The sequence below is a fragment of the Salarias fasciatus genome, chromosome 6, assembly GCF_902148845.1.
Source record: "Salarias fasciatus chromosome 6, fSalaFa1.1, whole genome shotgun sequence".
NCBI lineage: Eukaryota > Metazoa > Chordata > Actinopteri > Blenniiformes > Blenniidae > Salarias > Salarias fasciatus.
Genome location: NC_043750.1, coordinates 26,879,198 through 26,894,416, shown reverse-complemented (window position 1 = coordinate 26,894,416; position 15,219 = coordinate 26,879,198). Strand labels below are relative to the sequence as shown.

At 39.6% G+C, this 15,219-nt stretch overlaps 1 protein-coding gene across 2 annotated transcripts in view; it reads left to right on the top strand.

Moving 5' to 3' along the window:
• Window positions 1–15,219, top strand: part of helz (helicase with zinc finger) — a 50,057-nt gene that overhangs the window by 13,933 nt on the left and 20,905 nt on the right. For both annotated transcript variants that reach the window (XM_030093263.1, XM_030093262.1), the window contains exons 10-18: window positions 81–222; window positions 885–1,040; window positions 1,234–1,504; window positions 3,476–3,602; window positions 3,760–3,972; window positions 5,191–5,321; window positions 8,082–8,261; window positions 10,453–10,554; window positions 11,517–11,695. In XM_030093263.1, the coding sequence (XP_029949123.1) occupies window positions 81–222; window positions 885–1,040; window positions 1,234–1,504; window positions 3,476–3,602; window positions 3,760–3,972; window positions 5,191–5,321; window positions 8,082–8,261; window positions 10,453–10,554; window positions 11,517–11,695 (1,501 nt within the window). The remainder of the gene's footprint in view (window positions 1–80; window positions 223–884; window positions 1,041–1,233; window positions 1,505–3,475; window positions 3,603–3,759; window positions 3,973–5,190; window positions 5,322–8,081; window positions 8,262–10,452; window positions 10,555–11,516; window positions 11,696–15,219) is intronic.

The window sequence follows — 15,219 nt, the reverse complement described above, 5'->3', positions numbered from 1 at the left end:
TCGGCAATACATCTTTATTTTGTCCTCGTCAATGCGGCTGTCTTTTTGTTTCTTGATGTTGCGTCTTTTTGTTTCACTAGCCGGCCAGAAAGCTGTACCGCATCGCTCTGCTCTATGATGCCCACCGACCACACTTCTTCATCACAGGCGTGTCAGCTGGAGATCGGCTCCAAGCCGTTCCCAAGAGCTGCCAAGAATGGACTCCAGGAGAGGAAACAGCAGGTGGGTTTTTTCATATGTCTTGAAATGGAATGGGATTTTTGAGGAGCTTTTTTTTTTTTTCTTTCTTTCTTTCTTGCCTGCGTTTGTAAACATTATTGTCTTTTTGCTGTCGTCGGTCACAAATCTTGATTTTAGATGTTTACAGTGTATGAAGAAATGTAAATTGATTTGAAGTATTTAACTAGTTTGTTTTTTAAGTCAGACCAGAAGAAACAAGCAAAGGCAAATTCCTGTAAAAATGCATGTTGCACTTCTCTGGCAAACGGATCAATTGTCTGTCAAGTGTGTCAAGAATTTGATTTTTTTCACACTTTCAGAAAGACTTGTTGAATACACATCTAGCTTTAGTGTTGAGGGTGCCCTTGAGCACATGTGACTCATGAGTACCACTACTGGGAAGTTAAATCAATACAATTTATTTTCACTTTAAGAATTTCACTAAACTGATGACTGCTTCAAAAATGTGACCATCTTTCATCACGTATACACGTATTTATTATAGAAAGGCTGAACAGTGCAGCTTGCATTATTCAGGAGTTTTTGAGCAAGTAGTCCTTAATAAGAGGTGCCTTTAGTTTCAAAACGATAAATGAAAGGCAGATAATCTTGAATCTGTTTAATGGTCGGACTGCTCTCTTCGGTTAATGTTTCTGTTGTGACAGTTGCAGCAGACAATGGCCTGGACCATTGTGTCTACAAGGTAGCTGTGGGCTTCAGCACAGAGATCTTCGGTACCTTCCGACAGACCATAGTTTTTGACTTCGGCTCAGAACCTGTGCTGATGCAGCGCATCATGGTGGACGCTGCCTCTATTGAAGGTACGATGAAAACAGTGCAAATAAAATTCTTCAATGAAGAAATGGACTTTTCTCTTGATTATTAGGCTTATTTACATTAACGTTAAGATGTATATTTCAGAATTCCAAGAAGAAAATTTGACACAATGTGATTGAAATGTATAAAATAAGCAGAGTAGCGTTCTGGTTAATTTTTCTGTGTTCTGCTCTTTAGACCTAGAACATCTGATGGCAGCTCGGCAGCAGCTGCTGATGACTGCAAAGCGCTGGGACTCATCCTGCAAGACCATCGTAGAGTTCACCCCCAATGACTCGATGGCCGACCTGGAGCGCAGCCTCCTTTCCCGCTATCAGATACCTCTGTCAGCTGATCAGCTCTTCACCCAGTCGGTCCTTGACAAGACTCTGACCAAAGACAACTATCAGGCCCGGCTGCACGACTTGCTCTACATTGAAGAGATTGCACAGTACAAGGAAGTCAGCAAGTGAGTACATACTGTACATATGTGGGCTTTATTTGCACGAGGGCATTAAAAACGGTCCAGTGTGTTGAACAAGGCATGAATAAATATTGGTCTTTTAAAGCTATTCAGGCATTCTCTAGTAGAATAATAAGCATCAGTAAAATGCAGATGAAAAATATAATAAAACTACAATAAAGAACATAATATATATTTGGAGCCTTTTATGGTGCTAATAAATTGGTTGATTTCTGCAGTACAATTACAGGCACGTGAACATTGCCTGCGACTTCCTGAGCAATATTTTACTGTGTCCACCACAAGATGTCAGACTTCACCTACGTTGTGAAGTTGCTGTGTTTAAGAGAGTGCATCTCATTCACTGACAGTTTGAATGATTCAGATTGTATTTTTTCCCCTCTACCTGCTCTTGGGTTGGCTTTAGGCAAGCGTGCTGCTCACTACAGGTTACCGTACCATTCCCGCTCAGTTATTCCTGAAGCAAATACAGATCCTTCACTGCCTTACAGAGGGTTTTATCACCTCTCTGGTCTTGTATTGAACTTGTTTAATGACTTGCATGCTCATTCTGACTTTTCAAGGAATTAGATAATGGATCCTTTTCTGTAATTACCTGCAGTATGAAGCGTTCTTCTAATCTCCACCCTTTCCAGTATGCATGTGAATAATCTCTATGCCTCTTGAATCATCCATGTTCTGCAGGGTGCAAAAGCTTCATGAAGCTGATCCACTTTTTTGGTCTATGATAAATCTTAAAAAGCTCATCTCGTACAGTAGTGTGTGCAACCTGCTACTTTAATTTTTTTTTTTTTTTTTTTTTTTTTTTTTTTTTTTGTTGCTTAAAGTCAGATTCACCTTTATTTTATGGATTATCAGAGTACGATTCTTCCTTTGGCAATCTCTTGTTGGCAGCATAACGGGCATCAGATTATCAAAAGCAAACTTGGAGTGTGTCTTGCTGAACCAAGAATGCATTCTTCTCCATTTTTTACTAAAACGTTTCCCATTCTGAGAAGCTCTCTGGGAAGCTGATGTAAAACCACAATAAGAAACACTGGGAGTTGCTTTGCTTTCGTATAATCTAATGTGATAACCAGTCAGCAAGGCAGCCATCCATCAGAGTTCATCGCCAATATTGCTTCTGATTTCATCATGTCGGATCCAGCAGCGACTTCAGAAGCTTATCAATCTTCAACAATTGCAAGCTGAATTGATGTCCCTCTGAGTGCTTCACAATTCCTTTAAATATTTGCAAGAATATTCCCTGTTTGTTTCCAAGGACCATTTAAGTAAGATGGTGATTTTAAAGTGCTTCACTATCTGGATGTTTTTTTTTTTTTGTTAACATTACACTTTGAATGGTTAGTGTTGCTTTTAAAATTCCACCTCAACATGTCACAAAAGGGTGAAATGTCAAAAAGTAGAACAAATCCAAAATAACTGCAGTAAAGCTTTGATTAACTTGTGATGCTGGAAAAAATATTGGTGACGCTAGTAAACCAAACATAGTGTTAGTCCCCAATTTGTCTAATTGTAAGATGACAAACTTAAAAAAACCCATAGATCTTTTCATGGGGGAACAAATTTTCTTTTCATAAGTAAAACAGTATTGTTCTCAACAGTGGTCTTGTTGCTCTTATGATACGGTTCTGCTTGTTCCTCCCATCGTCATTTTCACTGCCATCCAGAGCGTTTCAAAATCGTCATATTTAAGCCTTTAAATGGCCTCTTGACGGTAACATCCATCACCTAGCTTGTCATAACAACCCCGATTCACATCATGTTTTGATTTCTGACTCTCCTGAAATTTTTATATGTAAAACTGTGCATTACACAGGGAACTGGCTATAAGACAAACCCCATTTCTCAGGTCTATCCCATTTATATATAAAGAAAAATAATGTTCAAATCAGCCGTACTGAATTGTGATTATGTTCAGATCAAAAGCCAGCAACCACGTCTCTTGTCTTCCAGGTTTAACATCAAGGTGAACCTGCAGCTGGTCACGAGCTTTATGCTGACTGGCATCTCTGTTGGAGCCAAGTATGCCCAGAATGGACAGCTCTTCGCACGCTTCAGACTCACTGAAACACTTTCTGAGGTACCTGGACAGGCTACAGCAGCCGTACCTTACATACTTTACCGTACTTGATTGTACCTTTCCTTTTCGATAATTGCTGTTACTTATTAGATGTAAGCAGCGCTCCATGCTGTCTGCTGATTGGCTTTTAAACTGCATTGAAATGATCTCATGTCAGGACACGCTGGCGGGTCGACTCGTGATGACCAAGGTGAACTCGGTTCTCGTGCTGCCGTTGGGTCGTGAGGGCATCAGCAGCCAGCCGCCTCCCGGGGTCAAAGAGCGCGTGTATGAGGCCGTGATTGAGGAGAAGACCAAGGACTACATCTTTCTAAGAATCTGCAAGGACTGCTGTGATGAGCTGGGCCTGCTGCCTGACAGAGAAATACAGGTACAGACTGGATCACACACCGATCAACAACTGGACAGTGAGTTTCAGTTAACGCTTCGCCCCACCTTGAAGTAACTGAGAGGAACTGAAATGAAAAGGAAAACGATGAAAGGTTAATTTAAGTGTTTTTTTTCTCCTGAAAGGTTACCAAAGGTTTTCAGGAAAGCCAGTGAACCTTAGCATCTGTGTGACCATTGACAGAGGCAGAGGAAATCTTTTCTTTTCCTTTTTTATTATTATTATTATTTTTTTTTTTTTTTAAGTGACTTTCCCTCTTTGGCAGCCTGAGCTTCAGATGGTCTCGTCTGCAGCCAGGGCATTGGCACGGGAAACGAGACGCTGTGTTACCACTTATCAAAACAACCGGGAACATAATCTTCTCTGTCTGCATATGCTTCTCTAGTCCGCTTATGTGCCACAGTTTCATTCCACTATCTCCTCTGTGGGCTTTTATTTCACGCAGCCTTGATGTTTCATAACTTCTCCACTCATGCATATTTGAGATGTTTCTCTCAGAATTTTGTAGCCTTATATTTCACTTCCCTGGTCTTCTTTGATCATTTATATAGTTTCGATTTTTTTTTTTTTTCTCGACCGATTTTTATTTTAACATTCCTGCCTGAATTATATTTCATGATTTACAGCATCTGTAGAAAATTAGGCTCCTGAGAAGTGATTTAACATAATTGCGGTGATTTCCTATATCAGGTGTAGTGAAAAGAATTAAATGAATTAAAGGTGAATAAATTAAATGACTTGGAAAGCTGTAGGAAAATGTGTGTGAAGCTGGAGTCTACCAGTTACTTTATGTATGAATAATTTTAATCTAGCAAGATGACCAGATAGGGTTTACATGTTATTGAAGATGATGTATTGATGTAAAGTAAAAGTATATAAAGTATGTTTTGCATACTTCAGATTCAACATCCCACAGAACAAAGCATGCTGTGTTGATATGGGAAGACACAAAACCAGAAACTCTCTGGTCTTTGGGCATCACCAGTAAAACAAGGCACTGAATGATTCAAACACATATGCAAATGTGAAAGTGGCAGATATGCTGAGCCAAACCTGTTGATGGACTTCTGATTTTAAAAATTAGAATTTATATACATTTTTCGAGAAGATTTAACTGTGCGGTGCTGCTTCAACACAGAAAGTAAGGCCGGTATGAATGTAGGCGACGGAGTTAACAAAGCCGTGCTTTTTGTGTCTCAGGTGGAACTTCAGTTCCAGCTGAACAGACTGCCACTCTGTGAGATGCACTATGCCCTGGATCGCATCAAAGACAACACCATCCTTTTCCCTGATGTGAGCCTTGTCCCCACCATCCCCTGGAGCCCCAACAGGTGTGTTACTCAACTCCATACACACTCACTTGTGCACACACACTTGGCGGTTTAAAACTTCAACAAGACCACATGGGGGGAAAAAGAAAAGTACCATTGATTAAAACCACAGTTGCATATCTAACCACTTTGAATGTTGCATTTCATGACAGTTGACGGAAACTCTGGGACACATTGAATTCAATCACTTTATACACAAAGCAGAGTACTTTTAGTACTCTGAGACCCAAGCTCATTGTAGATGGACAACTCAGGTTTAATATCAGTGAAGGACAAATCTTTCATTTAAAAGTAAGGAGAAAGGTTTGAAACCAGCTTTTTGCTGTATTCCTGCATATCATCTGAAACTAATCCTAAACATCTTTATCATACAGGAAGTATTTCTTTAATTCTTTTACATAACATTATTTTGACAAGTACCGTCACACAGGGGGGCACTGCAACCATTTGAGAGTTTTCTGAATATCCCTTGGCCTGTTGACTCACCGGGCGTTCAGTAATGCTTGCAGCTTTTCCACAGCTTTAGCTATCTCTCCGAAGTTGGACAGGTGAGAGAACAGAGGCACTAATCTTTATTGACAAGAGCCAAAGTCAAATATAATCCTCCATGTGTCTTTTTGGCTCCTGCTTTTTCTGGACTCCAGGACAGGATCCACGCAGACTTTTGTTTCAAATGGAGGGAAGAAAAATGTGAATGTTTATTTGTGAGCCAACATTGATCTTAATTGATCCCTCGATCCACATTGAATTAGTGTCCTTATGAAGATTACAGTCTGAATGTATTAGTAGTTATTTACTGGTGGTCGTGTCTGTTTCCATTTACTCTCAACTTTGTACTGCAGATTCAAAGAATTTGAAATTATACTCTATTGTTTAAAGCAGGGTCGCCTTTAAAGCACAGCACAACACAGTTACTTAAAAACCAATCAGCAAAATAGTATGATGAGCATGAAATGCATTCTGTATGTGTGAGCTTGTGAAAGGGTGCAGAAATAAGCAACAGGTTTTCTTAACATAAGTCTGGATTTGGTTCATTCTTTATTTTCAGAAAAATTCAGGTTGTTTATTTTAGGTTTTGGTTGAAGTTCATTTTCAGGCTGTACTCTTGCTTTTGTGAGCTAAACCTGTGGGAAAAGTATAATTAAATGAAAGTTGATTTGTGAAGATGAACATATAAAGCATAATATTTCTTCTAGACTTCTAAATCTTATGTAGCAAGCATAAAAAACACGAAACGTTGGCTTTTTGTCAAAGAAACCAGTGACGTTCACTTCAGTCGTAAGGAAATAATGGTTATGTGAACTTGAACTCTTTCCATGAATCAGTTAAATTTCTATGTTTTTTTTCTTCTTTGACTAACGCCAAAAACAGGCTGTGAAATCCGACAGCACACTTCAAATTTTTCTAGTATAGAGGATAAACAGGCGAAATCCATAATTTTTTTATTGTTTAACTGGTACCAAAATAAAATACCTCCCATCAAAAGAAATGATTTCAAAAAGAAATCAACGTAACAGTTACCCATTATCCATTATTTTCCATCCACTCTGCTGCACTAAAATCATATTGCACATATTTGTATATATTATACCGGTATTTCCTGTTATATTTTAAGATTCATGTTGTACACACAGTTACATCTTCATTGTTTTAGCTTTTCTATTATCATCCTTACTACGATTTGCACGATTACTTGTTCTTTATTTGCACCTTTCATTACTTTTTGCACCCCCCCCCCCCCCCCCCCCCCCCCCCCCCCGCATGTCCTACGAGCCTCTTGCACCTGTAAATTTCTCCACTGAGATGAATAAAGTCTATTCTAATTATACTAATACCGGTTTTCACCATCACTAAGCGTTATATGTTAAGTAATGAAGGACCCTCTCTGCTTCTCAGGCTTATCGTTCACTGATATGTCCAAACAAATGTTTTCAATTGTTTGGTGTTTTCAAGAATTTAATAAAACAGAAAGTACTGTTGATATTATAAAGTTAAGGGTTTTATTATTCACTTTGATCTGAGACAGTCTGAACCCATTCATGCAAACATGCACGGTTTTCTTTGTCAAGGAAACATTGTGAAGCTCCCCGTCTACGTCTCAGTTGGAGTTTAATCATTTGGTGTTGGTGGATTCATGGCTTCAGATGATGCAGCTTCCCTAATGAAGACGCTGATGCTCGCAGACACGCTTCACACATGTTAACTCACACATTTCCACATGTGTGTAAAATCACATGTGTGCCACCCATCCGTATTGTTTTAACACACAGGAATATTATTGAATGGTGTGTGTGCGTGGGTTAATTTCCTTGGTTTGGAAGTGCCATTTTGTTGTTGTTATTCACTATATAAAGCATTCGCAGCTATTGTGTTCCTTCAATATCACCACGTAACACGTGTGTGTAATGCAAACAGCTTGGCCGTCGTCTGAAATGTGTATGCCGTCTCAGTGAATGTTTCCCATGTGTGAGACTAATGAGCTGAATGTAGGCCCTCAGGACAGACTAGTGTAGTTTTTTTTTTTTTTTCCCCTTCACTCCCTATCTTCTCTCCATCTCTATTGTTTTCCCTCTATGTTCGTATCATTGCCTCGTTCCTGTGCTTCTTGCCACCCCACAGTTTAACCCTCTTCATCCACTTATATTATTCATATTCAACATACATTCAAATTCATGCAACCCATTGAACATGTTCAATAACATTGAAAACATTTGATCGTCTTTTCAGTTTAAACATTTATCTCCCTTCCTTCTCGTTCAGGCAATGGGACGAGCAGCTGGATCCCCGTCTGAATGCCAAGCAGAAAGAAGCCATCCTGGCCATCACCACACCCATTTCTGTCCCCCTGCCCCCGATCCTCATCATAGGACCCTATGGTACTGGCAAGACCTTTACCCTGGCTCAGGCTGTCAAACACATCCTCCGCCAGGACACCAGCAGGTTTGTACCTGTTTCACCTTCAGGTGTCACAATGAGTTCGCTTTTGAATTGTCTTTAAAGCATGTTATTCTTTTAATTTACTCGATTTGTCTCAACATAAAACACAGTATTATTAATTACTAATATTTGCATTATCTTTGTGCTTGAAAATAACAAATTAGTAATGAAATATGTGCAAATTCACTTCTTTTTCAGTAGTTGAAAAGGTGTTTACAGATGGTTTAAAAAAAAAAAAAAGCATCATGACATTAATGGGTGTGAGACTAAGTGCTCGCACGCATTGTACCTGTGAAGTTAATGCTCGTGCTCAGCTGTTTGTATTGAACAAACCTATGAAAACGCTCAAATTGGTGCAGTATGGCAATAACGGTTTTAGTGAGGAGCTCAGCAATTCACACTTGTAGATTTTCTTTGTTCACAAAGCTTGAGTGTGCGATGTTAGTGCGATTTAGTGCAGGATCCTAGACGATGCTGATGATTCTCAGTTTATACTGATGTGGTTTTCAAGAGCATTGAATTCGGTTTGTGTTTCTAGCGTTTTCTGACAGCGTATGTAGGGAGACTTGGTAATACTTTTTAAAGTATAATGTGGCATAATTCACCAAGGCTGTGACCTTGCTTCTTGTATTATCAAGACTGCGCACCATCAGAGGATGTTAATCAACAGCCTTGATGTCGCATGCATTCTATCAAACTTTCAGTGACTTTCTCTCACCATGAAATAGGTTTATGGGAGGAAGAAACTTCAGTGCGGATATGTGCTGATGTGTGTGCACTAAGTTTGCATCAATTGTAAATGAATTCAGTGTTAAAGAAGGTCAGCCGAAGAACCGAGGTGCTGAGCTGTGGCTTTAGTTTTAGCTTGGGGCCAGAGGCTGTGTTTGCTTTGACATTTAGAGTTCAGAAAACACAACAGTGCGTGGCGTCAGCCTGCAACTGTACTGTGTCTTGGAGCGTTGGCCCCGTCGTGTATATGCGCCATCACTCGGAGGCAGGCAGTGATCGTTTGGATACATTTGCGTCATTTGTGCTTGATGCACATGGTTAGTTTGATTACAACACATCTCCTCTGCCGGGATCGCCCGTGCGAGCTCTGATCTGATCAATCAAGTTGTGTCACTTCAGTTTGCCCAACAGTGTGGCGTAACGATAAAACATGGTGGATTTTCTTTCTTCAGCATTTTCCATCACTAGTGAGCTGAGCTCCCTCACTGTGTGTAGATAACCACAGCAAACTGCAGGCTCTCAAATTAGAAGCAAAACAATGTAGTTCAGGCACCTAAATGGTATTTATGAAAAATGGATGCATTGTCATGGACGGTATCCCCTCACAGAAGCCAACACTTTGTTTTTAATAGGGGAGTGCAGCTACTGTATATGCAGTGTTTCAGGGAAAAAAAAATGTCCTTTGAAAGATGTATAGCAATGTAATATTAATTCCTATTTCCACTCTGAAAACATTTAGTATTCTATGCCTAAAATGAATTATGGATATTTTAAAAGCTGAGACATGGAGAGATGACCCTTCACACTTGTGCTTTCCACTCATCGTGTGATTTAAGCCTTGAAAAACATATAAAATCCTCCATCAGGTATATCCGACACATGCTCCTATGTTAAACTTGAAGCTTTTGTGCAAATCAGCTGTGACGTTTCTCCTGTAAAGAACGTCTTCATGCTGCTTCCAGTTAGTGTATTCCTGTAAGTCATTGTGATATTGAATGAATCCTGCTCCCTTTACTGTCCATGATTTTAAAATGATAAAAATGCAGTCTTGTAAATGCGAAAGCAGTAGCACCATAATTTGAAAATTTTGGCACAGTCCTATTGGCATTCATTTAGTACATTCTGATCAGTCAAATTTTGTTTAAGAACAGTTTCTAAACACAATCATTTATCCCACTACAGTTCACAGATGAACAGATGGACTGTGTTTTTCTGCTATTCTTTAGATGCAGTGCTTGTTGATCAGAAAATAATGAATATTACATTACATATGAATGATAAACTGCAGGAAACAAAGTAGGTTTAACTGTCTCTTTGCTCTTTCAAAGCTAACAAAAGTGCTCCTGTACCCTACTTCTCAGATCCTGGCAGATTGTTTTGAATTGCACTACTGTCTTTGAGTGTTGCAGAAGCCTACAATGTATGAGGATTCACGCTCGCCGCTGTGCACCTTTCTTCTATACAGGGTTCTCATCTGCACCCACTCCAACAGCGCGGCTGACCTTTACATTAAGGACTACCTTCATCCTTACGTTGAAGCAGGCAATCCACATGCCAGACCTCTCAGGTACGGAAGCAATAACACATGCTGTATGCACGTCATGCACTGTGCACAACTACATGGATATTCAGGTGTGCTCATATAAAGCTGTATTTCATTTACGTTTGACTGTACTGTTCATGGGGTCGCCACAGTTGTGTAATTAGATTTCACAACATGTCCACATTTTTCCAAAACAACTCATCTTATATACTGAGGTGGTGTTTAACCCTCCAACTTAGTTCCAGTTTAGACGATTTTCCTGTTTGATTACTGCATAAACTAGAAAACGATTTAATGTACCTCTTTTTTTTTTTTTTTTTAAACTTACGGTAAATTGTGTGTCTCTTCACAGCTGCAGGCAGACATTGATCAATTTGTTATATGACCTCTATAAATCTCACAAATACGCCTCGAGACACCAAATAATCACACACCAGCAACTTCTGTACACTGTCTCTGTGGTGTTTAATCCCGTTTCAGTAGTCCCAGAGCTCCTCACAGGCTGCATCTGCATTTTTACTTCTTTACCTGAGACAAGTAAATAGAGATGAAACAAGTTATTTCGTTACCCATCAGAGGCCAATTGGGTTTCAACAGGTTACAGATCCCACCGTGAAATCTGCGGAGAGCTTACAAAGACTAATAATGAATACCTTAAATTAATATTTCCAAAGAACGTCATATGAAAGATATTTGAGACTAATCTTTTTGCTTGCAGGCTTTATTTGTTAAATTACCGTAATTTCTGCTGATCTGAAATATACACTGTTGTTTGTAGGTGTGTAGTTTAGTTTCTTAAAGTAGAAAACCTCAATAGCATCTTTATCTTTCTCTTGAAATGAGGCAAAATGTTCCTTGGTGAATCAAAACTAGTGCAATTTATTCAGTTCATTTATAGACCTGTGTAACAGTGAAACAATTACGCAATTCCTGAATGAGTTTTTGTTTGGCTGTAGCCCATTATTCTGTTCTGCTTCTCCCCACAGGGTATACTTCAGGAACCGCTGGGTAAAGACGGTCCACCCGGTGGTCCAGCAGTACTGTCTCATCTCCAGCACACAGGTCACTTTCCAGATGCCCACAAGGGAGGACATCCTCAGGCACCGCGTGGTGGTGGTCACCCTCAGCACCTCCCAGTACCTCTGCCAGCTTGACTTGGATCCTGGTGGGTCATATCAAGGAGTATTTAAGCTTTTTAAACATGATCAGAAAGAATTGGAGGAAAAAAAAAGGCTCACATTCATTCACTACCATGGATAAAATCATTTTTTTTTTTTTTTTTCAAATTCACTCTGTTGGCTGAAAACATCTAATGTCATGTTCTTGGGTCATCCCCAGTGGTTCTGCTAGCCGGTGTTGGCTGGAGCCCCCGATTCAGAAATGGACGGAAGTCATTTCAGTTGTGTAAAAGACGAGGAAAACAAGCCAGTTTGTCAGTGCAGGCTAATAACCGACACTAATGTGTCAGCAGAGGGGGCTCTGTCTGTTGCTTGGGAACACCATCTGCCTGTATCTAATGTACTTTACATCATTAGGCTTCCTCCCCATGTCTCATCTATCCTCCTCTCCTGGTGTTTGATGGTGATGAAAATCACCAAGAAACGAGGCGACTGGGAACCAGTAAGTCTGCTAAGTAGGGATAAAAAAATCTCCGGCCCACAGCACACAGGTTTCTCGTAAAGGACTGGAAGGCTTTTATCTGTCTTATGTTTGGTTTGCTGAGTTTTTCTCTCTTTCATGGCCCGAGTTAGACACTTAAAACATGGACAGTGAACATGCATGTCTTTTGGTATTAGCTTATGTTTTTATTCACTTTTTTCCATCCAGAAAGCATCCATCTGCACTTTGTCCTTGAAAAACTTTGGTAGCTACAATCACATCAGGTCTGCGTTTATTATTTGTGAAATGATTTATTAAGATCTGGGTGTGAAGCTGGATTCCTTCATTGTATTTAATCTAATTATGTGATGTTTCTGCACCAAGCTGTCGTATTTTTTGATGTGCAGTTTATTTTCGGTCTTGTGAACTTTAGCTGACAGAGATATGCACAAATTCTGAAGTCTGCAGTCGAGCTCTGCGCGGCACTTCTGGCTTCTGCACTCCTGTAATTAGCAACGTGTCAGTTAACTCTGGTAAATGGCACATTAACTATTGTTACACTTTTTTAGGTCAAACATTGAAATTACTTTATAATTTCAGCCCTTTCAGAGTTGTTTTGACGTGTTTTAAGGACATTTTTATTTTTCAGAGTAATATTAATGGATACATCATTTTCTTCATTGTACTTTAGAAAGTGCAAACCTGAGTCAAGTCGCACACATCTTGCCATTCATATGTTAAGAAGAAAAAGTGATGCATTTATGGGAAACAAACAATACTCACTAGTTTTTTTTTTTTTAAAGCATAATCCTCATGAAACAGAGGCATTGGACATATGTTTGAAAGACGACATATTGCAGCTTGCATTTAATGGGAAGAAATGCAGAAGTTGCCAAGTTATCTGCCACGTCAAGGATTCGACTGAATGTAGAGGGGCCACGAAGCTGCTGTTAATAAGTTTGGAAAAGGTTTTTCATAAATGAAGAGTTTGTGCGGTATTTTCCACTTTGCATTCTTCAGGTGAACGACCTTGGATCTTGTTGGGGAAAGAAAAAATGATCTTAAAGACTCTGACTCATACTGCTGTTAAAGAGAGAGCTTTATAATCTGAAATATTAATCAGGATTAAATCATATTGTAAAAACTTCTCCCTAAATCTGTATTTAAAGTGAACACTTAGGGACAGTTCCTTTCACACGTAAGGAGTGATTTGGAAAGACTTAAGTGTGAAAAGGGTTGAATGAGTCTCCAAAGGGGGATGTGAGAGACGGTGTGTGAGTGACAGAAGCTGCATTTATTATTGAAGAATCGTTTCTTCCCCACATATCATCTCTGTAGTTCCATTCTATTCTCTGATCTCTTTCACCTCTGCTTATTTGACCTCACCTATCTCATACCACCGGTTTTGTCCAAATGCAAACGGCTTTATTAGCCCTCTGATGGATAGCAGCCACAGAAGTGTAATTCAGACCTGTGCTTTGGAGAGAGGTCCCTGAAGGCAGGCAGCTCCGTCCCAGGTGAAGCATTAAGCGCCATGTTCCTCCATGCCTGTGTGCCCTTATATACCATCTTTTCCTCCCTCTCACCTGTCGGCTAAACCCTGAGTCCCTGCCTGGTGGAATGCTCCCGTTTGGAATGAGCAATATGCATCATTTTAAAATGGTATTAGACCTTTATGCATTCATCTGGAGCAAAGAACTAGTCAATATTGCAGGCAGGAAGTGTGGACGATAAGGCTTTCAAATAATATGTCAATATTTCATGGCTATTGTGAAGATACTAAGGGGAAAAAAAAGGACTTGCCATACAATTAAGACAAAATTATTTTTGACACATCCTTCTTCTTTCACTAAAATCATGAAAACATGGCTTTTATTATATAATACAATATAACTTTCTGTAATACTTTGCTAAACCATGGCTACAAAGTGTTTTAAAGAAAAAAGCACTGTAATGTATTCTAAGTATGGTTCATTGGTAAAAGCCATTCTGAAAGTTTCAGGATTGGTTTTAAAGCAGAAACTGACTTGGCCTCTATGGTAATGAATTGTTGAACAAGACACTCAAACGGCAAAGGCTCGATCACTGCTTGTTGCAAGAGAATATCTGGGCAAAAAGGATCTCAGACAGTGAAAATACAGAGTCAAAAACTCTGATAGAGAGGAGCATGACCAGTTTATTAGGAAAAAAAGGTATTTAAATCTTAAAATAAACTCACAGGGGAGTGCAGCAAAGACGCGATGTGGCCGTTTATTCTAATGCGCATTAAAAAGGAGGAAAAACATGATGTTTGAACTCTTTTCACCAGCCTGTCATTAGTTTCAACTCAGAGAAACACTGAGTTGCTCTGCTGTGCATTTATTCTGTCACTCATGTGCAGCAAGTGCATGATATAATCCAGAGATTTTACTCGTGGGCATAATTTTCTGCACCATCTTTGAACTGAATGTTGTCTGTTCTGGTAATCTTTCTCATCTGACAGTTTTTTCAAAGAGAAGATAAAGTAGCAAAATTAAAATGACTCGAATTTCTGTTCTGTGATTTTTCAACACAGGCTTTTGTAGGATTTTACATCTGTACACTCACCTGCCAGTTCACATGGCAGTAGCTCTGTGTATTTAGGCATGTAGACACGTGCTCGACTCCAGACAGGCTGCTGAAGTTCAAACTGATCATGCAAATGAGAGGTAAGGGGTTTTAAGTGGCTTTGATGTCATATGGAGTGGTCTGCATGTGTCAGGATCTGCTCATGCGCTGCAGTATTCAGTCCAAAAAGAGCAAATATCCAGTGAGCAACAGTTCTTTGGGTGAAAATCCCTTGCTGATACCACAGGTCAGAGAAGAATGGACAGGCACAGTGACTGATAACTACATGTTACAGCCAAAGTATGCAGAAGATCACCTCTAACCACACATGTTGAGCCGTGAAGCTGATGGGCTGCAGCACCAGAAGACCACTTTAGGTCCCACTCCTGTCAGCTAACAGCAGGAAAATAAGGCTACATTTCATCCACACAACAGAAGATTGGAAAAAAAAAAAACACAGCAGTGTCTGACAAGTCTCATTTTTGCCAGCAAAATTGATATGTT